The 27,652-nt window shown below is 45.6% G+C and overlaps 2 protein-coding genes and 1 pseudogene across 2 annotated transcripts; all 3 read left to right on the forward strand.

Moving 5' to 3' along the window:
- The window catches only part of LOC135887506 (E3 ubiquitin-protein ligase TRIM39-like), a 302,230-nt pseudogene that overhangs the window by 23,387 nt on the left and 251,191 nt on the right, over positions 1-27,652 (forward strand).
- Positions 9,655-10,614, forward strand: LOC135888078 (olfactory receptor 14A16-like). The gene has a single exon (XM_065415892.1). It carries the CDS (start codon positions 9,655-9,657, stop codon positions 10,612-10,614), a length of 960 nt encoding a protein of 319 aa, XP_065271964.1.
- LOC135888194 (olfactory receptor 14A16-like) lies at positions 19,863-26,431 on the forward strand. Its single transcript, XM_065416008.1, has 2 exons — positions 19,863-20,333; positions 25,946-26,431. Exons 1-2 carry the CDS (start codon positions 19,863-19,865, stop codon positions 26,429-26,431), a joined length of 957 nt encoding a protein of 318 aa, XP_065272080.1.

Consider the following 27,652-nt stretch of genomic DNA (forward strand, 5'->3'; position numbering starts at 1 on the left):
ATTGGTTGTTTCAACGCAGCCTGCCAGCAGTCCTGGGCGGGACTGGATGTATGTGTCGGCCAAGTGACTTTCTGGCAGGGGGCGGAGGGTAACAGATCCCCTGCTGCGTGGCTTTGTGATCCAGGATAAGGACCGCGGCATAGGATCTCTAACTGCCCTCCCCCGACACAAAGTCACAGATCAATCCCCCTCGCACCCCAGAACAAGAAAACCGCCTCCCAGACTGACCAGGGTAACTGGTGACTGTGCTGTGTATGTGTCCTGATGCTGGACCTGCCCCCGCCTCTGTAGCCTGCTACAGGTGACTGTCCTGTCCAAGTAACAAACCCCTTCCCCCCCTTCAGACAGAATCCCCTCCAAAAGACACTCTCGGAAACAGTACTTAACAGAAACCGATGTTTTATTACGAACCGCACATGAAAAGGGGGGGGGGGGGAAGGAAACTTGGACATGGGCTAGTGTGAGATGGGTAGGAAAGGACTTTTCAAACTTTGGAACGAGAGCCTTCCATTGCTGCAGCAGTGTGCAGTGGCCGACTGACAGTTTTAACGGCCCTTGCCGCCCCTCCTTCTTTGTACTTTTGGTGAGGGGGGTGTGGGACTTGGTGGCGGGGGAGGGCGGTTAGAGATAGACAGCAGCAGTGCTCTGTCCTCCTGCCTCCGGTCTTGCAGAACATCCACTAGGCGCCGGAGCGTCTCCGTTTGCTCCCTCATTAGTCCAAGCAGGGTTTGAGTAGCCTGCTGGTCCTCCTGGCGCCACCTCTCCTCCCGTTCCATGACTGCTCTGTGCATTTGTGACAAGTTCTCCCTCCACTGTGTCGTCTGGGCTGCCTGGTCTCGTGAGCACTCCATAAGTTCATAAAACATGTCTTCACGAGTTTTTCTCTTCCTTCTTCTAATCTGCGCTAGCCTCTGGGAGTGTGATGCCAGGCTGGGTTGGGAGACAGTCGCAGATGTGTCTGTTGGAATGGGAAAAAGGGAGTAAATTCCTGAGACAGATAAATGAAGTTGCTAACAAAGAGCATAGTCTTTCTCTGTGAACAACACCATGCACTGCACCTTTCACATGCGCACTCAGGACAAGGTCGAATTTTCGGCCCTCGCCTTATGTGTCTGGGGTCCTGCAGTTGCGATCAGAGAAGCGTTGCAGGACACCTCTACTTCTGCTGCGGGAAAACATGGTAAGCCGTAGACTTGTGGCAGCTTAAACATGTAATAGTAGCACTGGGCTCCTTTCGCACTGAATGCAAGGCCACTCTCTGCTGGCAGCAATCAGGGAAGCATGAGCTCTGCCCCTGTCCCACCACCTCGCGGCTGTCCCCGGGAAAGATCCCTGTATGCTGCCCCTCTGCCGCCTCCACCGCGTGGCTGTAAAGCAGTCCAAATACTAACATTCCCCTCCCTAATTTAAAGCAGGGCGTCATGTGTGACATAACCCTCATGAGGATCTCGGAGACCGAGAGGGGAAGGATGCTGCGTGAATGCATGCAGAGGCCTGGGCCATATGCCGCCATGCTGTGCCGCGCACTGATCCCCGACTACCTCATGGAATCATGGCGTGGGAACGTGTGCTACCACGGGGGACCAAACAAGATTGCCCTGCCGTTGAACCTCGTGCGCATGCTGGAGCGGTACCTCCAGGAGAGCTATGCGGAGCTATCACAGGAGGACTGTCTGTCCATTCCCGGGCACATTGACCGCCTTTTCCTTTAAGTTGAGCATAACGGACTACAGAGTGGAGGGGCCGTGTTGTGGACTAATCATGAATATCCGGACAGTACTTGATTTTCTATACATAGTTAGTAGAAAAAAGTTTACTAAGCCAACTAAATCATGAACAACAAATTACTGATATAGTTATTATTTCTGTTTTGTTATTAATAAAAGTTTCTATGTTTAACTGAGTGACTGAAAAGCCCATTCTTAACAATATAAATATTCCACTTATGTTAAAATGAAATGTTTAGATGTTTAAAGCACTCACTGCTTGATCCTTCCCCTGATTCGGTGTCCGGGGTAAGGGCTGTGGACGGTTGGTAGGGGATCTCGGTAAGGGTGATGAAGAGCTCCTGGCTGTCGTTGAAATCAGCGGTGCAAGCGCTGTCGACTGCCTCGTCCTCCTCATCTCCTTCCTCATCTTCCCCGTCACCTAACATTTCCGAGGAGGAACCGGCCGTGGACAATATCCCATCCTCGGAGTCCACGGTCACTGGTGGGGTAGTGGTGGCGGCCGCACCTAGGATGGAATGCAGTGCCTCGTAGAAACGTGATGTGTGGGGCTGGGATCCGGAGCGTCGGTTTGCCTCTTTGGTTTTTTGGTAGCCTTGTCTCAGCTCCTTGATTTTCACGCGGCACTGCGTTGCATCCCGGCTGTATCCTCTCTCTGCCATGGCTTTAGAGATCTTCTCATAGATCTTTGCATTCCTTCTTTTGGAGCGCAGCTCTGAAAGCACGGACTCATCGCCCCACACAGCGATGAGATCCAAGACCTCCCGATCAGTCCATGCTGGGGCCCTCTTTCTATTAGATTGCACGGCCAACTCTGCTGGAGAGCTCTGCATCGTTGCTAGTGCTGCTGAGCTCTCCACGCTGTCCAAACAGAAAATGAGATTCAAAGTGGCCAGACAGGAAAAGGAATTCAAATTTTCCCGGGGCTTTTCCTGTGTGGCTGGTCAGAGCATCCGAGCTCAGACTGCTGTCCAGAGCGTCAACAGAGTGGTGCACTGTGGGATAGCTCCCGGAGCTATTACCGTCGATTTCCATCCACACCTAGCCTAATTCGATATTGCCATTTCGAATTTAGCGCTACTCCTCTCGTTTTCGAGGATTACAGAAGTCGAATTTAAAAGAGCTCTATTTCGAACTAAGTAGCTTCCTGGTGTGGACGGGTGCAGGGTTAATTCGATGTAACGGCGCTAAATTCGATATAAGCTCCTAGTGTAGACCAGGCCTGTAAGTGCACTGCTCTGGTGTTCCATACGCCATCCTGTGTGGATCTACTCACATCTAAGCTGAGAGATGATCTCGGAAGTTGGCCAGTTATTCTAATACTAATATCATCTTTGTGCATGGTTGTGTACACTACATATATGACAGACAAAAGCAGAGTATGTGATTAAATAGACAGAAAGACAGGACCGTTCCTTGTCTTAACACACACCTTCATTGTGTCATAATGATAGATTTCTATTTGATTGTGAATTATATTAGCTAGCTAGATAATGAATAATCTATGGAAATTATTGTTCTTCTTTTCCTAATAATGATTGTCTATGTCCAGATCATGATTTTCTTATAAGCACTCCTTATTAAACCATTATTTAACAATGATTTTTTTATGACTATATTTTACTCCATCGCTCATTTACAAACAGCTCATCAAAAGTACTCGGTGCCAGACTCTGACACTGTCTCCATTTCTCTCCTTTCCTAGTCAACTAAAGCCTTACAATTGGTGCATTGGAATTACTCTCCCCTTTTGGCTTCTTTAAATAATTAGGATTCTGGGATCTGAGGTGTCAGTGACTTTCGGCACCACACCGATGAATGGAGTAGAGAGAGAGATCAACATTGACAAGGACTTGCACAGAGAAAGGATGCAGTGTCACTGTCCATGTCATCAGTGTTAGGGGTATTCTGATGTGAGACTCCCACAGTCACTCCAGTTGAAGCTGTTCCACTCTGGAAAAATAATTAAAGAGTTATTGGAGCAGGGGAACTGAACACTGGGTCTCCCAGGTGAGTGCGCTGACCACTAGGCTATAGGGTAATTCTCATGTTCTCTCTCTCCCTCTCCGACCCAACGATTCTTTAATTATTTAATCCAAAGTGGAACAGCTTGAACGGATTGAGGGAGCCCCACATCGGAATATCCCACAGCCCAGTGATTAGGACACTGGGTGGCAGATCCCCCTTCAAATCCCTTCTCCTCCTCGGGCAGAGGGGGGACTTGTACTGGGGTTGTTCCCCATGCCAGGTAAGTATCCTAACCACTGGGCTAAAAGTTAAACAGGAGGGCCCTCTCCTTGTCACACAACACCATAGGTGCCTGACCCCAAGGAGAGGGTTCCCAGTTTTGGATCACAAACAGGGATAGGTGACACCCACCAGCTCGACCTAGGCAACTATCTCTGTGAGGGGGTGGGGCTTGGCACACACCCATCTTGTCATCATCTCCCATTGGTTAGGTTAGGGGCCCCCCCCACCGCATGCTGGCAACTGTGGATCCAGTTTTGGGTGTTTACCTCTCCCCATTCACTGAACAGGGATCCTGGGCTCCGAACACAGGCTTTGTGAATCATGGTGATTTTCTAAGTGCCTAAAAGTTAGATGCTGCAACGCTCAGCGTTAGAATACCGAAAGGCAAGATTTTAAAAGGCATTTAGTTGTCTGGGTGGGATTTTCAAAAGCATTTAGGTACCTAAATCTGATTGAAATCAAAAGGTGTTTTGAAAGTCCCACTAGATGCGTAAATACCTTTAAAAAAAACAGGGCCTAATTCCTTCTGTGAATCTAGCCCGGAGTGTCTGATATCCCCTAAGAGGCTTTAACAATATCATCCTAGAAGACTGGAGACAGATCCAAAAACACTATTTTTGAGCCCTTCCTGACACTGAAGGGCTTTGTAAACTGCAGCCATATCCAGAAATGGGTTCTACAGATGGCCCTCTCTCTTTAACATGAGCCGAACACAGACCCCAGGACCAAACATTCATGAGTTTGAGGTTTTAATATATAGGGCTGCTCCCATCTCATGTCTAGATCATGCAGAAAGATCTGGTCCCAGCAGGGTATAAGTAAAAGGCTGTTATTCATTGGATATCTGACAGTCAGTGGTAGGTGGACAGCTTTGAAAATGAGGCTGCTTTGAAAATGCCAGCTGAGGGCTTGGTCAAGTGGAAAATTATCTATTGTCAGATTTTACAAATGGCCCCTCTCTTCATCCTTGGCCAAACAGAAACATCCATCCCTGAGCTTTGCAGTGTTCAACATCCAACCTTGCATTCAACACTGCCTAGGGGCGCACAGGGACCATTCCCCCGCCAGGCTGCTAGTGACTATGTTGGCATAAGCATCAAAGTTTGTGCCTTGTGATAGCTTCATGGTGGCCTTAAGAAATGCACTGGGGATCTTTGTGCAGTTCCTAGAAGATGTGTCCCCACTGAGCTTTTTAGTTTAGTGCTGTTTGTAGTAAGAGACAAATTAATGTAATGGCTGAGACAGAATGAATGAAATTCTGGGCCATTCATCCCAACAGAAGTTGAAGATTAGATACTTGAAAACTGTGCAACAGAGAATTCCTCCAAGGTTCTATCCCTAGTGGGACTGAACCACTCTCCGTCACCAATAAAAGTTACTCTTGTAATTAAACCCATGGGGCAAAGAGCTAAGAAAGTGTGGACTGGTTCAGAACTTTTCAATCAGCTTCAGATCAGATTGGCAGGCAAAAAATATGGATTTATAACTGTGTAATGGGCTAGATCCCCAGCTGATCTAAATTGCCACCGACGACAGAAATCAAAGGCCCAGATTCCCAGTTGGCGTAAATAGTCCAAACTACCATGAACTCAATGAAAATGTAACAATTTACACAAGCTCATGACCTGGCCCTTAGTTTTAAATCTTCACCTCTGGGTACCTCTTGGTTACTGACTTCAAGCAGACAGGGCAGCCTGAGCTGTGGGCTCCTCTAGCGGATGCATCCCAAGAGCTGCTGATACAAATGCAGGAGGGAAAAAACATCTCTGCTCCCCCAGAAGTGATTATGTGGTGTTAATGAAGGAACAGGCTATTCCAGGCCAGCTGAGATTCTGGTGCCACTAGGCTCTTAGCTATTGTAGATCGTGTGTCTGTGTTAGAAATCCCTGTGTTATTTTGCAAGCACCTTGGGACATGCTTTGGGCTTCTGCCCTGCCTTGTTTTTAGCCAAGGGTCCTTCCAGGGGTGCTTTCATCATGTGAGATCCAGGGCGGGTGCTGTTATCCCTCTGTGGGGTTAGAGTTGGGCAGGTTGTCAGGGTAGTTTGCTCCAGAGATGAGATCAGAGCTGGGCTTAAAGCCTTGGAGACTGGATTCAAATATTTAGCCTCAGAGCAGGGACATTCTGGGCTGTGACCATGTCTGAAACCTGCACAAGCCAGGAGCTGGGAGGAGTTTTCAGTCTCTGATCCCATTTAGTTCTTCGTCTCTCAGCCAAGCCTGTCCTAGGAGGTGAGCAGGAAGCACTCATCTGTGGAGTGGATCCCTGTCTGCTAGGGACTGCAGAGAGACTCAGGAAATCCAGCGAAGTGACATGGAAACTGCCACTGGAAAATACAGTGATGGGGGCATGAGAGAGAGATGACCAAAGAATCCTGGTGCTGGAGGATCAATTTTTGCTTTCAGTTATATACGTGAAGGTATTAATATAGAGACAACTGTAATAATAGATATATGGATTGTAATTAGAACTCTTTAAGACTTTTATTATCAAACAGCTAGAGCCCGTCAGATTTCTTTTCAGCAGAAGGTAAGAACCTAAATATAAGTTACAATTTGAACTCTTTAAGGATTTAACTCTCAGACTAGTCAGACATCTAGATCCAGTCAGAAGAAAAGAAGGTGGATAATTTTGACTTTGCATCAGAAATCAGAAATATTTGCAGGGTTTGGCAACCATAAACTAATTTATTTTCTGCTAAAAACTACTGTAAACTGGAAATTGTACATTGCAAACCAAAGCATATTGGGATTTGCAGATTTCAACAAAACAATACAAAACATCTGAGTAGAGGAGATACTTTCCCTGAACATCTTTGTTTAGTTGAAAACTCATTTTCCTACTATTACAAAAAAAACCCACTAAATTTCCAAACATCTCTAATTTGAAATGGAGCTTTGAACAAGGGTGGGGAACATTAATACTGTTCAATAATACCATCGTTTCGAAAACATTTTTTCTCTTGAAACTGGGTTTGTTTCTGTGTCAAAGGGATAGTTACTGGAAGGTAAACATTGAATAAGCAGCAGAGCTGATAGCCACAGTTTGTTTTATGCACACTAGCACCTTTAGACTCAGGCCTGGTCTACACTACCCGCCTGAATCGGCGGGTAGAAATCGATCTCTTGGGGATCGACTTATCGCGTCTCGTCAGGACGCGACAATCGATCCCCGAATCGACGTGTTTACTCCACCAGCGGAGGTGGGAGTAAGCGCCATCGACTGGGAGCCGCGGCAGTCGATTTTGCCGCCGTCCTCACAACAGGGTAAGTCGGATCTGATACGTCGAATTCAGCTACGCTATTCGCGTAGCTGAATTTGCGTATCTTAAATCGACCCCCCCCTGTAGTGTAGATGTAGCCTCAGAGTTGAAACCACCAGTTAAAGCCAGTCTATCTCAGTGTTGCCAAAGGACATACAGGAGGTAAATGGGACTAGAACCCATATTTCCAGGCCTTGGAAGTTAACAAGATAGACACAGGACCAGGATTACAAAGGGTTTAAGCACCTAAAGAAGGAGAAAGTGCCTTTGGGGATTTACAATAGCATCTGAGCAGGTCAGGTACCTAACTCCCACGGAATGTTCATAGGACTTAGCCACCTGGCTCACTTCGGAGCATTGATTAAATCCCAGTAGGTGGGAAAACCCTAAATCCATTTCCCCCCCTGAGGTTTTTGGCAAATGAAAACTTTCAGCTGAAAGCTGATTTTTTTTAAAAAAAAAATTTTAATTTCAAAAGCGAAAAGGTTTTTTTTTTTTTTTTAAGTTTTCAGTTTTCTTACCAAACAATCCCAAAATGTTTGAGAAAAGCAGAGAGATGCTGAGATTTGTTGTTGATTAGCTAAAAATTTCCAACCAGCTTTAAACTTTAAATGAATTGGGGAACATTAATATTACCTGATAAGAGCCTAATTTCAAACCCATTTATTCTATTGCATCTGTGTGATTTCTCTTTCAAAGGGATAGTTGTGAGGAGGTAACAACTGAATAACCAGTAAAGTTGGCAGTGCACAGAATGTTATATACAGCCCTTTAAACCCTGGGTTAGAGTTGAACAAAGCAGCCAAAGCCTGTCTATCCTGATCCCATTCGAGGACATACGGGAGCTCACTGGGAGTAGAACCCAGACCTCCTGGCCTAGCTGCACAGTGCTGTCAGCTGAGTATAAACGGTGTAAATGGGTGTGCAGAACATATTTAGAGTAAGACATGGGGCTACATTTCCAAAGGTATTTAGGTGCCTAGTGGGATTTTCATAAGCACCTAGGAGCCTACAACTCATTGATTTCAAGGGGTGTTGGGGCCCTGATTCTTTTGAGAATCCCACTAGGTGCCTCAATACCTTTAAAAATCTGCCCCACAGCCCCTCTCCAAAAGCCCTTACAGTCCTAGTAGACACGGCAGAGAAGGGGGGGGGGGTTGAAACAGAGGCAGAAAGAGGGGAAATGACTGGCCCAAGGTCACAGAGCAGATCACTGGCAAAAACAAGAACAGAGCCCAGGTGTCCTGACAGCCACTGCACCACACTGCACAGAGTAAAGGATACAACATAACGATGATGGAGGGATGCTACTAGCCCATTGTTACACGGAGGCAGAAGTGCAGCTGGGATTTTGTGCCATAAATCAATTTGGAAGCAGGCAACTGGCCGTCTAAGCACAGGACTTGGGGTAGAAACATTACAGAGGAGCTGCCACTTATGATTCTGGGTGAGTCTATGTCATATTGCCCTGCAAAGTGGGAATAAGTCTGTGTTAGCATTTTAATTTATGACAGGGGTAGGCAATTTATGGCACGTGTGCCGAAGGCGGCACGCAAGCTGATTTTCAGTGGCACTCACACTGCCCGGGTCCTGGCCACCGGTCCAGGGGCTCTGCATTTTAATTTAATTTTAAATGAAGTTTCTTAAACATTTTAAAAACCTTATTTACTTTACATACAACAATAGTTTAGTTATATATTATAGACTTATAGAAAGAGACTTTCTAAAAACGTTAAAATGTATTACTGGCACACAAAACCTTAAATTATAGTGAATAAATGAAGACTCGGCACACCACTTCTGAAAGGTTGCTGACCCCTGGTTTATGAATTTCATTCCCAAGTTGTGAGCCTGGTGATGGTCGCAATGGAGGGACCTACTTTGCAAGAATTATTGGATTTGGAGTGGGCTTTGTTCCATCCTTTGTTCTGCATTTTATCAAGCCACACCATGGGCGAAATCCTCAGATGGGATAAAGTGATGAAGCTCCATTGACTTTAAAGCAGGTGACACAATTTACACTACTGTGATAACAGAACTCACTGATTGTCAGAGGCGAGGAGCAGTAACAACAACTTGTCATTGTAAGTGATGAGTTCTGTGCACCTTTGATATTCATATAGTGAGATATTAAAATCATAGAATATCAGGGTCAGAAGGGACCTCAGGAGGTCATCTAGTCCAACCCCCTGCTCAAAGCAGGGCCAATCCCCAGACAGATTTTTGCCCTGATCCCTAAATGGCCCCCCTCAAGAATTGAACTCACAACCCTGGGTTTAGCAGGCCAATGCTCAAACCACTGAGCTATCCCTCCTAGGGAAAGGGGAATCAGGGACATTCCCTCTGTTACTCTAATACTGACCATTGTCCTTCTCATTCCCTCCACAGCCATCACACAGCGGACTGAGGACGAAAATGTCCAACGAAACAGCTGTGACTGAATTTCTTCTCCTGGGATTCTCTGACGTTTGGGAGCTGCAGATTTTACACTTTGTGGTGTTTCTAGTGCTTTACCTGATATCCCTGCTGGGGAACCTTCTCATCATCACACCCATAGTCCTCAACCACCACCTTCACACCCCCATGTACTTCTTCCTGATGAATCTGTCCATCCTAGACCTCGGCTCCATCTCTGTCAGCATCCCCAAATCCATGGCCAATTCCCTCACGAACACAAGATCGATTTCTTATTCTGGATGCGTTGCTCAAATATTTCTCATCTTCTTCTTTGCTTCAGCAGGTTTTGCCATACTGACCGTCATGGCATATGACCGATATGTCGCCATCTGCCAACCACTGCACTATGAGACAGTGATGAACAGGAGAGCTTGTGTCCAAATGGCAGCCAGTGCCTGGATCTGTGGCAGTCTCAATTCTGCACTGCACACTGGGAACACGTTTGCAATATCCTTCTGTGGAGGAAACATGGTGGATCAGTTCTTCTGTGAAATCCCCCAGCTCCTCAAGCTCGCCTGCGCTGACTCATACCTCATTGAAGTTGGGTTTCTCATCTTTAGTCTGTGCTTAGCATCAAGCTGCTTTGTTTTCATAATAGTGTCATATGTTCAGATCTTCAAAGCAGTGCTGAGAATCCCCTCTGGGCAGGGCCGCCATAAAGCCTTCTCCACCTGCCTCCCTCACCTCTTTGTGGTCTCCTTGTTCTTTTGTACTTCTGCCTTTGCCTACCTGAAACCCACCTCCAGCTTAACATCCAGTCTGAATCTCATGGTGGCTGTTCTCTATTCTGTGTTGCCACCCATGATGAATCCGATCATCTACAGCATGAGAAACAAAGAGTTGAAAGGTGCACTGAGTAAATGGATAGGTTGGAGGTTATTCACTAAGAACAAAATGTCCATATTTCTCCTTGGGTAACAATTTCATTCTGTGTTTCTTTATAAATATAATCAGCTGATGACATTATTGCCTCCATGAGAAAATACTGTGCAATGTGTTTATGCAGAAGTGGGTATTTACACTAGTAGAAATACAGACAAACATGACTCAAGAAAAAGAGGAGTTTCTATAGGTTTATAGAAATGTAAATAAGATCGGAATCTATCTATTGTATACTGCAACCAATCACCATACTATCTGACACCCTTGCCTATAAAATTAGTAGCCATAACAAAGTCCTTAGTGAGGTCTCTGGCTCTTCTTATATTTTGGGATAATAACTCAGATTGAGGTATGAATGCTGTCAGGGTTCCTTCCCCACTCTGAACTCTAGGGTACAGATGTGGGGACCCGCATGAAAGCCCCCTAAGCTTATTCCTACCAGCTTAGGTTAAAACCTGGTACGCTGCCACCACGAAGTGATTTAACAAGAAACAGGGAAAGGACCACTTGGAGTTCCTCTTCCCCCAAAATATCCCCGCAAGTCCTTAAACCCCATTTACTGGGGAGGCTTGAGAATAATATCCTCACCAATTGGTTGCAAAGTGATCAAAGTCCCAGACCCCTGGGTCTTTGGACAATGGAACCCATTCTAGCCTTAGTTTCAAAGTTACAACAAAACAGAGATAAACTTCCCTCTAGCAAAGGTAAAATTCACAAGTTGAGAAAATAAAGATAAACTAATATGCCTTCTCTGGCTGTTACTTACAAGTTTGAAATATGAGAGACTTGTTCAGAAAGATTTGGAGAACATGGGTTGATGTCCAGTCCCTCTTAGTCCCAAGAGCGAACACCACCAAAACAAAGAGCACAAACAAAAGCCTTTCTCCCCCCCCACCCCAAGATTTGAAAGTATCTTGTCCCCTTATTGGTCCTTTGGGTCAGGTGTCAGCCAGGTTACCTGAGCTTCTTAACCCTTTACAGCTAAAAGGATTTTGGTGCCTCTGGCCAGGAGTGATTTTGTAGTATTGTATACAGGAGGGTTGTTACCCTTCCCTTTATAGTTATGACCCCCCCTCCCCCCCAAATCATGGATAGTGTTGGACAACCGGTTCCACACTGTCTGTGATTTCTTCCTGGAGCCCTAGGAGAAAACAGAGTTAATAAGACACATGCACCTTTAGACATACTACCAATTATATTAAAACTAACAATATGTCCCACATTCCAAGAACAATTTTTAACCAGTTGATTCTGGGAAACTTTCCCGGGAGAGTGCATCAGCCACCTTGTTAGAAGTTCCTGAAATGTGTTGTATTTCAAAATCAAAATCTTGGAGAGCTAAACTCCACCGAAGAAGTTTTTTGTTATTTCTCTTGGCGGTATGAAGCCACTTTAACGCAGCATGGTCAGTTTGTAGTTGGAAAAGTCGTCCCCCAAACGTATGGGCGTAGCTTTTCCAGCGTGTACACAATGGTGTAGCATTCCTTTTTGCTGATTGACCAGTGGCTTTCCCTCTCAGACAGTTTCTTGCTGAGAAACACGACAGGATGGAATTGTTGATCCGGTCCTTCCTGCATTAAAACTGCTCCCACACCATGCTCGGACGCATCTGTGGTTACTAGGAATGGTTTGTCAAAGTCTGGGGCCCTTAGCACAGGGTCAGCCATGAGTGTTGCTTTATGCTGATTAAAGGCCTTCTGAAACTCTTCAGTCCACTGAACTGCATTTGGCTGTTTCTTTTTGGTTAGGTCTGTCAGTGGGGTGGCGATTTGGCTGTAGTGCAGTACAAATCGCCTGTAATATCCAGCCAAGTCTAAGAAGGATTGGACCTGTTTCTTTGACTTTGGGACAGGCCACTTTTGGATAGCATCCACTTTGGCCTGTAGGGGGTTGATAGCTCCTTGACCCACCTGGTGTCCAAGGTAAGTCACTCTGTTTAAGCCTATTTGACACTTTTTAGCCTTAACAGTCAGTCCTGCCTCCCTTATGCGCTCAAAGACTTTTTGCAGATGTTCCAGGTGTTCTGCCCATAAATCAGAAAAGATGGCCACATTGTCAAGGTAGACGACGCCAGATTCTCCCAATCCAGCTAGGAGACCATCTACAAGTTTTTGGAATGTGGCGGGTGCATTATGCAGCCCGAAAGGGAGCACATTAAATTCATACAGCCCGACATGGGTGACGAAGGCTGACCTTTCCTTGGGGGATTCATCTAGCGGTACCTGCCAGTACCCCTTGGTTAAGTCTAAGGTAGAGATGAACTGGGCATGTCCCAATTTCTCCAATAGTTCATCTGTGTGTGGGATTGGATAGTTCTCTGGGCGAGTTACAGCATTTAGCTTATGGTAGTCCACGCAAAAACATATCTCCCCATCTGATTTGGGAACTAGAACCACTGGAGATGCCCATGCACTGTCAGAGGGGCGGATTATACCCATCTGTAGCATATCCTGGATCTCCCATTATATAGCAGTTTTAGCTTGAGGAGACACTCGGTAAGGTTGGGCTCTAATTGGGTGAGCATTACCTGTGTCAATGGAGTTGTATGCCCGTTCGGGCCGTCCTGGGGTGGCTGAGAACATTGGCGTGAAGCTAGTGCACAGCTGCTTGATCTGCTGTTGCTGCATATGTCCAAGGGTCATGGAGAGGTTCACCTCTTCCACGTCACCGTCACTTTTTCCTTCATCGTAGACACCTTCAGGCCACTCAGCGTCATCTCCCCACTGGGCTGTAAACTGACAAACTTTTAATTCTCTGGAATAAAAGGGCTTAAGAGAATTAATATGGTACACTTTAGGCTTTAAGTTTGAGGTGAGGGATGTTATGAGATAATTAACAGCTCCCAGGTGCTCTTGGACCATGAAGGGCCCTTCCCACGATGCTTTCATCTTATGGGCCTGGAGCACCTTCAAGACCATAACCTGGTCCCCTACTTTGAAGGAATGCTCTCTGGCATGTTTATCATACCAGGCTTTTTGCTCTTCCTGAGCCTTTTTTAGGTTTTCTGTAGCAAGGGCTAAAGAGGTTCTGAGGGTGGTTTGTAGGTTGCTTACAAAGTCCAGAATGTTAGTTCCTGGAGAAGGCGTAGAACCCTCCCATTGCTGCTTCACCAACTGTAATGGCCCCTTAACCTCATGGCCATACACAAGTTCAAATGGTGAAAACCCTAAACTGGGATGTGGTACAGCTCTGTAGGCAAAGAGCAACTGCTGCAACACTAGGTCCCAATCATTGGAGTGCTCATGTACTAATTTATGTATCATGGCCCTCAAAGTTCCATTAAACCTCTCCATCAGGCTATTTGTTTGATGGTGGTAAGGGGTGGCAACCAAGTGGTTCACCCCATGAGCTTCCCACAGACTTTTCATGGTCCCTGCCAGGAAATTAGTTCCTGAATCGGTAAGGATGTCGGAGGGCCAACCTACCCTGGCAAAAATGTCTGTTAATGCCTGGCACACACTTTTAGCCCTGGTGTTGCTTAGAGCTACTGCTTCCGGCCATCGTGTAGCAAAATCCATGAAAGTCAGTATGTACTGCTTTCCTCTGGGTGTCTTCTTTGGGAAAGGACCCAGAATATCCACAGCTACTCACTGAAATGGGACCTCAATTATGGGGAGTGGCTGGAGAGGGGCTTTGACCTGGTCTTGGGGCTTTCCCACTCTTTGGCACACCTCACAAGACTGGAGATAAGTAGAAACATCCTTGCCCATTCCCTCCCAGTGGAAGGACTTCCCCAACTGGTCTTTGGTCCTGTTCACCCCAGCATGGCCACTAGGATGATCGTGGGCTAAGCTCAAGAACTTTACCCGGTACTTAGTTGGAACTACCAACTGTCTCTGAGGATGCCAGTCTTCCTGGTGCCCACCAGAAAGAGTTTCCTTGTATAAAAGTCCTCTTTCTACAACAAACCAGGATTGATTAGAAGAGCTGAGAGGCGGTGAGTTGCTCTGTGCCACCGTCCAAGCTCCCTGGAGGCTTTCATCTGCTTCCTGTTTGGCTTGGAATTGTTCCTTTGATGCTGGAGACATCAGTTCCTCACTGGATGGTGGACCTGGGCTTGGTCCCTCTGGAAGCGATGCAGGTGATGGGGCTGTTTCCGTTGACGGTGAACCGCTCTCTGCTGGTGCACTATGTGGTATTTCAGGCTCTGGCTGAGCCTCTTGTGTAGGGTTATCTGCTGCTGCTGCCAGTGCAGGCTCCGTGGTGCCCTCTGGTGTTGAATTTGTAGATGGGTTTGCAAGTTTATTAGCAGAGTCACTGGTACTCATTTTCCTGCTTTCTTGTGCTGAGCCATACCCCCTCTGCAGTTCACTGAAACTGGGATGCACTCAGCTCAGGGGCTGCTTAGTTAACAGAGACTTTCACAGCATTCAGTGTTCAGCCTTTCTGGGTTTAACCTAGCTATACCCGAGAATAGAAACAAACAAACAAACAAACAAAAAACAGTTTGTGAATTCCTTTGCTACTGTATCTTGACCCCTCTGCTTTCAGGCAGAGGGGGGGGGAAAAACTCTAATACGAAAAATTTGTCCTTTTAAAATCCTGCTGTGTTTTTGGTTAAAAAATGATCCCACCGCTCTGCCACCATGTCAGGGTTCCTTCCCCACTCTGAACGTTAGGGTACAGATGTGGGGACCTGCATGAAAGCCACCTAAGCTTATTTCTACCAGCTTAGGTTAAAACCTGGTACGCTGCCACCACCAAGTGATTTCACAAGAAACAGGGAAAGGACCACTTGGAGTTCCTCTTCCCCCAAAATATTCCCGAAAGCCCTTACACCCCTTTCCTGGGGAGGCTTGAGAATAATATCCTCACCAATTGGTTACAAAGTGATCAAAGACCCAAACCCCTGGGTCTTTGGACAATGGAAAAATCAGTCAGGTTCTTAAAAGAAGCATTTTATTAAAAAGAAAATGTGAAAATCATCTCTGTAAAATCAGGATGGAAAATAACTTTACAGGGTAATCAGATTCAAAGAGCCAAGAGGAACCCCCTCTAGCCTTAGTTTCAAAGTTACCACAAAACAGGGATAAACTTTCCTCTAGCAAAGGTAAAATTCACAAGTTGAGAAAATAAAGATAAACTAATATGCCTTGCCTGGCTGTTATTTACAAGTTTGAAATACGAGAGACTTGTTCAGAAAGATTTGGAGAACATGGGTTGATGTCCAGTCCCTCTTAGTCCCAAGAGCGAACACCACCAAAACAAAGAGCACAAACAAAAGCCTTTCTCCCCCCCACCCCAAGATGTGAAAGTATCTTGTCCCCTTATTGGTCCTTTGGGTCAGGTGTCAGCCAGATTATCTGAGCTTCTTAACCCTTTACAGATAAAAGGATTTTGGTGCCTCTGGCCAGGAGGGATTTTATAGTATTGTATACAGGAGGGTTGTTACCCTTCCCTTTATAGTTATGACAAATTCATTTGTTCTTTGTGGTTTTTGTTTGTTTGTTTGTCAGATTTTTAACTTATTTTTGCTTAACTGTGTAATTAATGATATGTTAGGCATCTTTTTATTATTTTAACCTAAGTGAATATGTAAAAATGGTGTCATTCTTGCTATGGTGGAAAGACTGTTTTAAAGAAAAACTTTTCCCAGAGTTTCCTAAAGAAAATCTGACTCGGAATAATGAAGCCAAATTTGGATTCATAAATCATAGAATCATAGAATATCAGGGTTGGAAGGGACCTCAGGAGGTCATCTAGTCCAACCCCCTGCTCAAAGCAGGATCAGTCCTCAACTAAATCATCCCAGCCAGGGCTTTGTCAAACCTGACTTTAGAAACCTCTAAGGAAGGAGATTCCACCACCTCCCTAGGTAACCCATTCCAGTGCTTCACCACCCTCCTAGTGAAAATGTTTTTCCTAACATCCAACCTAAACCTCCCCCACTGCAACTTGAGACCATTACTTCTTGTTCTATCACCTGCTACCACTAAGAACAACCTAGATCCATCCTATTTGGAACCCCCTTTCAGGTAGTTGAAAGCAGCTATCAAATCCCCCCTCATTCTTCTCTTCTGCAGACTAAATAATCCCAATTACTTCAGCCTCTCCTCATAAATCATGTGCTCCACCCCCCTAATCATTTTTTTTGCCCTCCGCTGGAATCTTTCCAATTTTTCCACGTCCTTCTTGTAGTGTGGGGCCCAAAACTGGATACAGTACTCCAGATGAGGCCTCACCAATGCCGAATAGAGGGGAACGATCACGTCCCTTGATCTGCTGGCAATGCTCCTACTTATACAGCCCAAAGTGCCATTAGCATTCTTGGCAACAAGGGCACACAGGTGACTCATATCCAGCTGCTCGTCCACTGTAAACCCTAGGTCTTTTTCTGCAGGACTGCTGCCTAGCCACTCCGTCCCTAGTCTGTAACAGTGCATGGGATTCTTCCGTCCTAAGTGCAGGACTCTGCACTTGTCCTTGTTGAGCCTCATCAGATTACTTTTACCCAATCCTCTAATTTGACTAGGTCCCTCTGTACCCTATCCATACCCTTCAGCATATCTACCACCCCCGTCAGTTTAGTGGCATCTGCAAAATTACTGAGGCAATCCACGCCATCCTCCAGATCATTAATGAAGATATTGAACAAAACCAGCCCCAGGACCGACTCCACTTTAGCCCCTCACTTCAAGGAGATCAGGATTTGACCAATAGCCTATATACACAAGGATCCAGATTTGGCTGACAGCACCCTGGAGAAAGTGAGTGTGATAGAGATGTATGGGCCAGATTTCCCAACTCAGCTAGATTAGCACCAATGCAGAGTAGACCCATTGACATCACCAGTTTAATACTGATGAGGTTCTGGCACAATGTCTGGCAAAGCTTTTGATACGGTCTCCCACAGTATTCTTGCTGCCAAGTTAAAGAAATATGGGCTGGATGAATGGACTGTAAGGTAGATAGAAAGCTGGCTAGATCGTCGGGCTCAATGGGTAGTGATCAATGGCTCCATGTCTAGTTGGCAGCCAGTTTCAAGCGGAGTGCCCCAAGGGTCGGTCCTGGGGCCGGTTTTGTTTAATATCTTTATTAATAATCTGGAGAATGGAGTGGACTGCACTCTCAGCAAGTTTGCCGATGACACTAAACTAGGAGGGGTGGTAGATACACTAGAGGGTAGGGATCGGATACAGAGGGACCTAGACAAATTAGAGGATTGGGCCAAAAGAAACCTGATGAGGTTCAACAAGGACAAGTGCAGAGTCCTGCACTTAGGATGGAAAAATCCCATGCACAGCTACAGACTAGGGACCGAATGGCTAGGTAGCAGTTCTGCAGAAAAGGACCTAGGGGTCACAGTGGACAAGAAGCTGGATATGAGTCAACAGTGTGCTCTTGTTGCCAAGAAGGCTAACGGCATTTTGGGCTGTATAAGTAGGGGCATTGCAAGCAGATCGAGGGACATGATCGTTCCCCTTTATTCGACATTGGTGAGGCCTCATCTGGAGTACTGTGTCCAGTTTTGGGCCCCACACTACAAGAAGGATGTGGAAAAATTGGAAAGAGTCCAGTGGAGGGCAACAAAAATGATTAGGGGTCTGGAGCGCATTAATTATGAGGAGAGGCTGAGGGAACTGGGATTGTTTAGTCTCCAGAAGAGAAGAATGAGGGGGGATTTGATAGCAGCCTACAACTGCCATGCGGGCAGGGGACTGGACTCGATGACCTCTCGAGGTCCCTTCCAGTCCTAGAATCTATGAATCTATGAATAACTACCTGAAGGGGGGTTCCAAAGAGGATGGAACTCGGCTGTTCTCAATGGTGGCAGATGACAGAACAAGGAGCAATGGTCTCAAGTTGCAGTGGGGGAGGTCTAGGTTGGATATTAGGAAACACTTTCACTAGGAGGGTGGTGAAGCACTGGAATGCGTTACCTAGGGAGGTGGTGGAGTCTCCTTCCTTGGAGGTTTTTAAGGCCCGGCTTGACAAAGCCCTGGCTGGGATGATTTAGTTGGGAATTGGTCCAGCCAGGGCTTTGTCAAGCCAGGCCTTAAAAACCTCTAAGGAAGGAGTCCTAGTAGACACGGCAGACAAAGGGGGTAGGAGGGGGCAGAGGCAGAAAGAGGGGAAATGTCTGGTCCAAGGTCACAGAGGAGGTAGCTGGCAGAGACAAGAACAGAGCCCAGGTGTCCTGACAGCCACTGCACCGCACAGCACAGACTAAACGATACAACATAGCTGTGACAGAGGGATGCTGCTAGTCCATTGTTACATGCAGACTGAAGTGCAGCTGGGATTTGGTGCCATAAATAAATTTGTAAGAAGGCAGCAGGCCGTCTACGCACAGAGCTTGCGGTAGAAACATTACAGAGGAGCTGCTACTTATGATTCTGGGTGAGTCTACGTCATATTGCCCTGCAAAGTGGGATTCAGGCTGTGTTAGCATTTTAGTTTATCAGTTTCATACCCAAGTTGGGAGCTTGTTGATGGTCACAAGCTCGGGGTTCTGCTGATCGCCATATTTGGGGTCGGGAAGGAATTTTCCTCCAGGGTAGATTGGCAGAGGCCCTGGAGGTTTTTCGCCTTCCTCCGCAGCATAGGGCAGGGGTCGCAGGCTGGAAGATTCTGTTGTGGGTGGGTCAGCTTTTGTGGCCTGCATCATGCGGGAGGTCAGACTAGATGACCATATTGGTCCCTTCTGACCTTAAAGTCTATGAGTCTATGAGTCTATGAGTCACAATAGAGGGACCTTCTTTGCAAGAACTGTTGGATTTGGAGTGTGCTTTATTCCATCCTTCGTACTGCATTTTATCAAGCCACACCATGGGCAAAATCCTCAGATGGGATAAAGTGATGAAGCTCCATTGACTTTAAAGGAGCTGACCCAATTTACACTAGTGTGACAATGTGACTCATTGACTGTCAGAGGAGAGGAGCACTAACAACACCTATTCATTAATTGGCCTCTCAGAGTTGGTAAGACAACTCCCACCTGTTCATGCTCTCTGTATGTGTGTGTATATATATCTCCTCAATATATGGTTCACTCTATATGCATCCGAAGAAGTGGGTTGTAGCCCACGAAAGCTTATGCTCTAATAAATTTGTTAGTCTCTAAGGTGCCACAAGTACTCCTGTTATTTTTGCGGATACAGACTAACACGGCTGCTACTCTGAACACCTATTCATTGTAAGTGAAGAGTTTTGTGCACCTTTGACATTCATATAATGAGGTATTAGGGAAAGGGGAATCAGTGCCATTCCCTCTGTTACTCTAATCCTGACCATTGTCTTTCTCATTCCCTCCACAGCCATCACACAGCGGACTGAGGAAGAAAATGTCCAACCAAACTGCCGTGACCGAATTCCTTCTCCTGGGATTCTCTGATGTTCGTGAGCTGCAGATTTTACACTTTATCGTATTTCTAGTGCTTTACCTGATATCCCTGCTGGTGAACATTCTCATCATCACAGCCATAGCCCTTGACCACCACCTTCACACCCCCATGTACTTCTTCCTGATGAATCTGTTCGTCCTAGACCTCGGCTCCATCTCTGTCACCATCCCCAAATCCATGGCCAATTCCCTCATGAACACCAGATCGATTTCGTATTCTGGTTGTGTCGCTCAAATATTTCTCGTCTTCTTCTTTGCTTCAGCAGATTTTGCCATACTGACCCTCATGGCGTACGACCGATACGTCGCCATCTGCCAACCACTGCACTATGAGACAGTGATGAACAGGAGAGCTTGTGTCCAAATGGCAGCCAGTGCCTGGATCTGTGGCAGTCTCAATTCTGCACTGCACATAGAGAGAAGTTAGTACTTTTTGATGTCTTTCTGGTGGCCTGTATGAAATGCACTGGGGATCTTTGTCCAGTTCCCAGAGGACGTCTCCCCATCACACTAATATCAACATTACTGGCAATAATTTGCAGCCTTGTGGTCCACTACTATGAAGACATCAGGGATATGGAGAAGGGAATGTGCTTTCATCTACAGAAAGGGTCCCTCCAGGGCAGGGTAGAGGCACATTTCCAGGGAATGTTAAGTGGGGGAAGATTGCACAGCTGCCACCTGGGCTTCTGTGTGTTCTGTTGAAAAATGTTAGACTTCAGACCCTTGCGCTAATCATCAGACCACTTAGGGGTAGGGTGATGCTAAGAAAAATAGAAGATGAGAGTATGTATATTAAGCCTGAGATATTCAGAGGAATCTAAGGGTATGTCTATACTTACCTGCTGATTCGGCGGCAAGCAATCGATCTTCTGGGATCGATTTATCGCATCTTGTCTAGACGCGATAAATCGATCCCGGAAGTGCTCGCCGTCGACGCCGGTAATCTGCTCCGTGAGAGGAGTAGGCGGAGTCGACGGGGGAACCTGCCTGCCGTGTGTGGACCCGCGGTAAGTACCTTTAAATTCGAACTAAGATACTTCGACTTCAGCTACGTTATTCACGTAGCTGAAGTTGCATATCTTAGTTCGAACCGGGGGCTTAGTGTGGACCAGCCCTAAGAGAGTTAAGCATCTAACTCCCGTTGTTCCGACAATGGGCACTGGGCACCTGTTTCCCTGAAACCACTCTGAAAATCCTTGTCATAGCTCACATCCTGGAGCAAGTGTCCACTGTATTGTTCCAGATTCTGCAGCACCCACACCCCCTTGGTTCTGCCCTAATTGCACAGGATGGTGCAGTGTCAGTTACAGGTCTCTCCAGAGGGCCAAGCCCATTCCTGGTGCCTCTCCATGGAAATCAGCAATTAGTACCCGGGATACATTGTGCCCATTCTGTTGAGCTGTTTTCTACTCACTACCCTGTTATTTTTTCCTATGACTACCGGGGTGTTAACGGGACAATTCACCTTAGATGGTCCCTTGAATATATGCCAACTACTTATGCCAAACTATTTGTTCTACTTTGTATTTAGTTGTGACACTCTGAGTTCCTTTCCCACACCTGAGAAAGAACTCTGTGCAGCTCGAAGCTTGTCTCTCTCACCAACAGAAATTGGGTCAATAAAAGATATTACCTCACCCACATTGTCTCTCTGTTCCCTGATAAGGCATCTTTAGAGCAGGACAGTCCCTGGTCTTAGCTTCCAGCACTGGACGTATGAAAGGAGAGGTCTCAGTTCACACCCCATGTCCTCATGAATGCTATAGCCATCTCAGTGCAGGATGGGACATGCTGGCTTGGGAGATAACAGATGAAGCAGCTGCCTTCATGTCTAGGTCACCTATTCAACCCAGCCTCAGTGAGCAGTGCCCCAGTGTCCTCCCCTTCTGACCTCTGTGAAAAATTGGTTTTGTGCCTCCAAGGAGGGACATGTCATGAAAGCACTCACCAAACATCTCATCCATCCAAACTAAAACCTGTTAATCCCCCGTGAGCAGCCTCAGCAGAGACCATGGACCAGCCCAGACCTGAAGAGATCATCTCAAAATGGGAAAGGGTAGATTGGGCTCCCAGTCCCGTTCACTATATGGTCTCTCCATGGAGACTGTGATAGCCATCAAAGGGGCCAATTGTTGCCAGTCAAAGTAAAGGTGGGTTCTATAGGGATGGGCCTTAGTCTGGAACCAGAACCTCAGATCCTAAGCCCCTTCGCCTGAGCTTTGGGGAGGCGAGGATCCCAATAAAGAGCCCAGTGTCTGAGCTGGGCCCATCTCAAATTAATTTGCAATTTCCTGATAGAAACAGTCTTCTTCTTTCAGCCACACAACCCTCAGCTCTTACATAGCAGGGAAGGCCCAGTCCTGATCCCACTGCAGTCACTAGGAATGCTCCCGCTGACTTCAGCAGTTCCAGGGTTTGATCATAGAGGTGCGCACCTTGTGTTCATTAGAGCAAATTTCTCAATGGAAATTCCTTCACTTCACAGTTTTTTGTTTCATTTTTTCCCCATTCCATAGAGAGGTGGCCACATCAAGCAAAGGATATTTGTATGGATCGAAATGTAGGTAGAAAAGGAAATGAAGTGACCCATTCCAGTGTTGTACAGTTAGGAATGGAGAGGGCTACAAACATGGGCTGAGGCTTCCAAGCTGACTTACCCCAGTTCAAACAGAGAGGAGTTAATGGCATTACTGTGGGAATGAATCGCTCTGTCACTCTTACAAGGTATACTTGTAACTAATCCCAATGGACAAAGAGCTAGGAAAGAGCAGACTGGTTATGAACGTTTGACTCTTCTTTGGTTCAGTTTCACAGGCAAAGAATATGGATTGGAAACTGTGTCATGGGCCAGATCCCCAGCTGGCATAAATGGATGTAGCTCCATGGAAGCTCCATGGAAGTCAGATCCCCAAATAGTGTAAATAGCCCTCGCTACTCTGAAGTCAGTGAAAGTGTATCAATTTACACCAGCTCAGGACCTGGTCCTTCGTTTTTAGTGTTTGTCTCTTAGTGACAAACTTCAAGCAGCCAGGGCAGCCTGAGCTGTGGGTTCCTCTGGTGGCTGCGTCCCAAGTGCTGCTGGTGCAATGCAGGAGAAAAACATCTCTGCTCCCCTAGAGGTGATTATGTGGAGTTAATGAAGGAACAGGTTATTCCAGGCCAACTGAGGCTCTGGTGTCACTAGGCTCTTAGCTATTGTAGATCCCATGTCTCTGCTACAAATATGTTTTATTTTGCCATCCTGTGGGGACCCCCTTTGTGATCCAGTCCTGCCTTGTTTTTAGCTAAAAGGTCCTTCAAGAGATGCTGCCATTGTGTTAGATCCAGGGCAGGTGCTGTTCCCCCTCTGGGGGGTTAGGGTCAACTAGGGCAGGTTGTCAGGGTGGTTTGCTCCTGAGATGAGAGCAGAGCTGCGGTCACAGCCCTAGAGACCAGATTCAGCTATTTAGCCCCAGAGTGACCTTGTCTGAAGCCGGCACAAGCCAGGATCAGCTCTAGAACTGGGAGTGTCTTTCAGTCCCTGATCCCATTTATTCCATCGCCTCTCACCCAAGCCTGCCCTAGGAGGGAAGCAGGGAGCATCCATCTGTGCTAGAAACTGCAGAGAGACGCCCGCAACTCAGAACATCCAGGGAAGGGACGCGACAACAGCTGCTGGATAATACAGTGATGGGGGCATGAGAGAGAGAGAGAACCAAACAATCTGGGCAGTGGGTGCATAGATAGATAGATTAGATTAGATAGATAATGACCAATGATTCCTAACACTGCAGGATCAAATGCATTGCAAATTGGAATAAAGACCAACAAAGTAAGTTTTCTATTTCAATTAAATATGTTAGAGTATTAATATATGGGGCAAATTTAATATCAGAAATATGAATTGCAATTAGAACTCTTTAAGACTTTTACTATCAAATTATGCAGACATCTAGAGATGATCAGATGTTTTTTTCCACCAGAAAAAATTGACTTTTCATTGAGGTTGTGAGAACCAAACAGTTTCAGCCTAAAACTGTTGGTAACTGAAAAAATTTAGTCATAATCAAAAAAATGTTTTCATTTTTATGTATCAGAGGGGTAGCCGTGTTAGTCTGAATCTGTAAAAAGCAACAAAGGGTCCTGTGGCACCTTTAAGACTAACAGAAGTATTGGGAGCATAAGCTTTCGTGAGGTTATGCTCCCAACCTCACTGAAGTGAGGTTCTTACCCACGAAAGCTTATGCTCCCAATACTTCTGTTAGTCTTAAAGGTGCCACGGGACCCTTTGTTGCTTCATTTTTATGGATATCAGAGACTTTCCATGAAAATATATTCAACTGAAAACTGAATTTTCCTTTGAACTAAAGTAGAAATTGTCTGACTACTCCTAACTGGAAACTTAGCTTTAAGCCAGGGTGGGGAACATGAATATTGTCCAATAACACCACAATTTCCAACCCCATTCCCTCTATTGAAACTGTGTTTATGTCTGTTTCAAACTGGTAGCTGCAGGGTGGTAAAATTGAGTAAGTAGCAAAGTTGGTAGCCCAGAGAATGTGTTTTAAGCAGACTAACCTCTCTAAACTGAAGCCCAGAGAGTCGAAGCTCCCAGACAAAGCCTGTCTTTCCTGAACCTACCCAAGGACATGCAGGAGGTTGATGGAACTAGAACCCAGCTCTCCTCTTCTACCATCATAGCCTCTGTCCCACACTGCTGCCTGCTAAACAAAAATACTGTCAACAGGTTCATAGAACATGCACATAGTAAGACACAATCCATCCCCAAAAGAGTTCACATTCAAAGTACACAAGACAGACAAAGAGAGGTGGAGGAAAGAGAGGCAGCAGTAACAGAGGCAAGACTAGAACCGAAGTCTCCTGACATTCACTGACTCAGACAGCACAGAAATAAAGTCATAGAGGGAAACCATACAACCTAACAGTAACTGAGTGATGGTAATAGCCCATTATCACCCAGCAATGGGAGTGCAGCTTGGATCTGGTGCCATAAATCAACGTGTAAGTAGTCATCAGTTTGTATGTGGGATGTAGGGGTCGAAACATCACAGAAAAGCTGCCATGCGGGAAGCTGGGTGATTCTATGCTGTATTTCTCAGTTAAGTGGGAATCAGACTATGCTGGCATTTTAGTATTTTAGTTTAGTTGGCCAAGTTGTGAGCCTGCTGTCTGTAGCAATAGGGGCATAATTTTGGCTAAAATTATTGGATTTGGGTTGTACTTTGTTCCATCTTTCATACTGCATTTGATCAAGCCACATCTTGGGCCAGATCCTCAGATGGTGTAAACTGACCCAGCTCCAGTGACTTTAAGGGAGCGACACCAATTTACACTCCTGTGATAACGCACCAGGGTAGTGCTCTGGTTGTGAGCGGTGAGGAGCCCTCACTACTCCAGTCAATGGAAGTGACAAGTGCTGTGCACCTTTGGCATTGACATCATGCGATATTATGGAGAGGGGAATCAGAGTCATTCCCTCTCTCACTATAACCCTGATAATTGCTCTTGTCCTTCCCTCCACAGCCATCGCACGATGAACTAAGAAAGAAAATGTCCAACCAAACCAACATAACTGAGTTCCTTCTCCTGGGATTCTCTGATGTCCGAGAGCTGCAGATTTTGCACTTCATGGGGTTTCTAGTGCTTTACCTGGCAACACTGACAGGGAATCTTCTCATCATCATAGCCATAGCTCTTGATCACCACCTTCACACCCCCATGTACTTCTTCCTGATGAGTTTGTCCATCCTAGACCTCGGTACCATCTCTGTCACCATCCCCAAATCCATGGCCAATTCCCTTATGAACACTAGGTCCATTTCCTATTCTGGATGTGTCACCCAAGTCTTTTTCCTCATCTTCTTTGCTGAAGCCGACTTCGCCTTACTCACCATCATGGCATACGATCGATATGTCGCCATCTGCAAACCACTGCATTATGAGACTATAATGAACAGGAGAGCCTGTGTCCAAATGGCAGCCAGTGCCTTGATCAGTGTAATTCTCTATTCTTCATTGCACACGGGGAACACGTTTGCAATATCCTTCTGTGGAGGCAACATGGTGGATCAGTTCTTCTGTGAAATTCCCCAGCTCCTCAAGCTCGCCTGCTCTGACTCATACCTCATTGAAGTTGGGTTTCTCATCTTTAGTGTGTGCTTAGCATCAAGCTGCTTTGTTTTCATAATTGTGTCATATGTTCAGATCTTCAAAGCAGTGCTGAGAATCCCCTCTGAGCAGGGCCGCCATAAAGCCTTCTCCACCTGCCTCCCTCACCTCTTTGTGGTCTCCTTGTGCCTTTGTACTGCTGCCTTTGCCTACCTGAAACCCATCTCCAGCTCATCCTCAGGTCTGAATCTCATGGTGGCTGTTCTCTATTCTGTGTTGCCACCAATGATGAATCCGATCATCTACAGCATGAGAAACAAAGAGCTCAAAGGTGCACTAAGTAAATGGATAGGTTGGAGGTTATTCACTGAGAACAAAATGTCTATATTTCTCCACTGATAATGATTTCATTCTGTGTTTCTTTATAAATATAATCATCTGATGACATTATTGCCTCCATGAGAAAATACTATGCAATCTGTTTGTGTTGAAATAGGTATTTACACTAATAAAAATACAGAGAATCATGACTCAAGAAAAAAAGGAGTTTCTATATGTTTACACCAATGTAAATAAGATCGGAATCTATCTATCATATTCTGCTACCAATCACCATACTATCTGAAACCATTGCCTATAAAATCAGTAGCCATATCAAAGTCCCTAGTGAGGTCTCTGGCTCCTCTTATATTTTGGGATAAAAACTCAGATTGAGGTATCCATGCATTTGTTCTTTGTGTTTTTGGTTTGTTTGTCAGATTTTAGCTTATTTTTGCTTAACTGGTTGGTTGGTGGTTTGGTTTTTTTCTTTGTTTTAGGACGTTTTGGAGGTGGAAAGGCCTGAGGAGATGGTGAGTGTTTGGTGAGACAGGATTTTCAATGGTTGAACTGTCTTGGGACTGTCCATATGTCATCTCTTTGATGGGGTTTTCTGAGAGAACTGAAGGTTTGCTCCCCACAATGATAAAAGAGTGCAAAAGAAGTTTCTGCATGGCTTAGTTCCTACTGAAATGATTATGTGTGTACTGTTGGGATTTTATTGTATTATTAATGATATCTTAGGCATTTTTTTATTATTTTAACCTAAATGAATATGTAAAAACTGGGTCATTCTTGCTATGGTGGAAAGGCTGTGTTGGAGCAAACAGAGTTTTTACTTTTTGGCTGGGTGTAGTAAAGTTAGATGTTTTATTTTTAAGCAATTGCATAGAGGGAGAGAGTGCACTAGGACACAGGGTTTTCCCCTTCTAGGCAGGTCTTTTAAAAGATAAACAACTGCAGCAAGCATTTATATCTTTTGTTACATACAATAATGGGCAACAGCTGCATTCTGTTTATACATAGGTGATTTTGATATTTTATTTTTTACATTTTTTAGACTTTAGTTTACATTTTATACTTATTTACACAAGGTCGCAACAACTTTTTACACAGTTTTTTTTTATTTGCCTTACACAATTTTTGCTTTTACAAATTTTGAGTTATTAGGCTAGCCTGACTTTTGCTTACAGAAGAAACTGTTTGCATTGACATTTTTTTAAAATTCCGATTAGTTTTTGCTTTACTTTCACAGCTGTTTTGAAGAAAAACTTTTTCCAGAGTTTCCTAAAGAAAATCTGA

This window comes from Emys orbicularis, chromosome 13, assembly GCF_028017835.1.
Source record: "Emys orbicularis isolate rEmyOrb1 chromosome 13, rEmyOrb1.hap1, whole genome shotgun sequence".
NCBI classification, from domain to species: Eukaryota; Metazoa; Chordata; order Testudines; family Emydidae; genus Emys; species Emys orbicularis.

Coding starts and splice junctions, on each gene's coding strand:
- LOC135888078 (XM_065415892.1), top strand. CDS start 9,655: ATGTCCAACGAAACAGCTGTGACTGAATTTCTTCTCCTGGGATTCTCT.
- LOC135888194 (XM_065416008.1), top strand. CDS start 19,863: ATGTCCAACCAAACTGCCGTGACCGAATTCCTTCTCCTGGGATTCTCT. Junction 20,334..25,945: donor GTCTCAATTCTGCACTGCAC/ATAGAGAGAAGT, acceptor TCTTCATTGCAC/ACGGGGAACACGTTTGCAAT.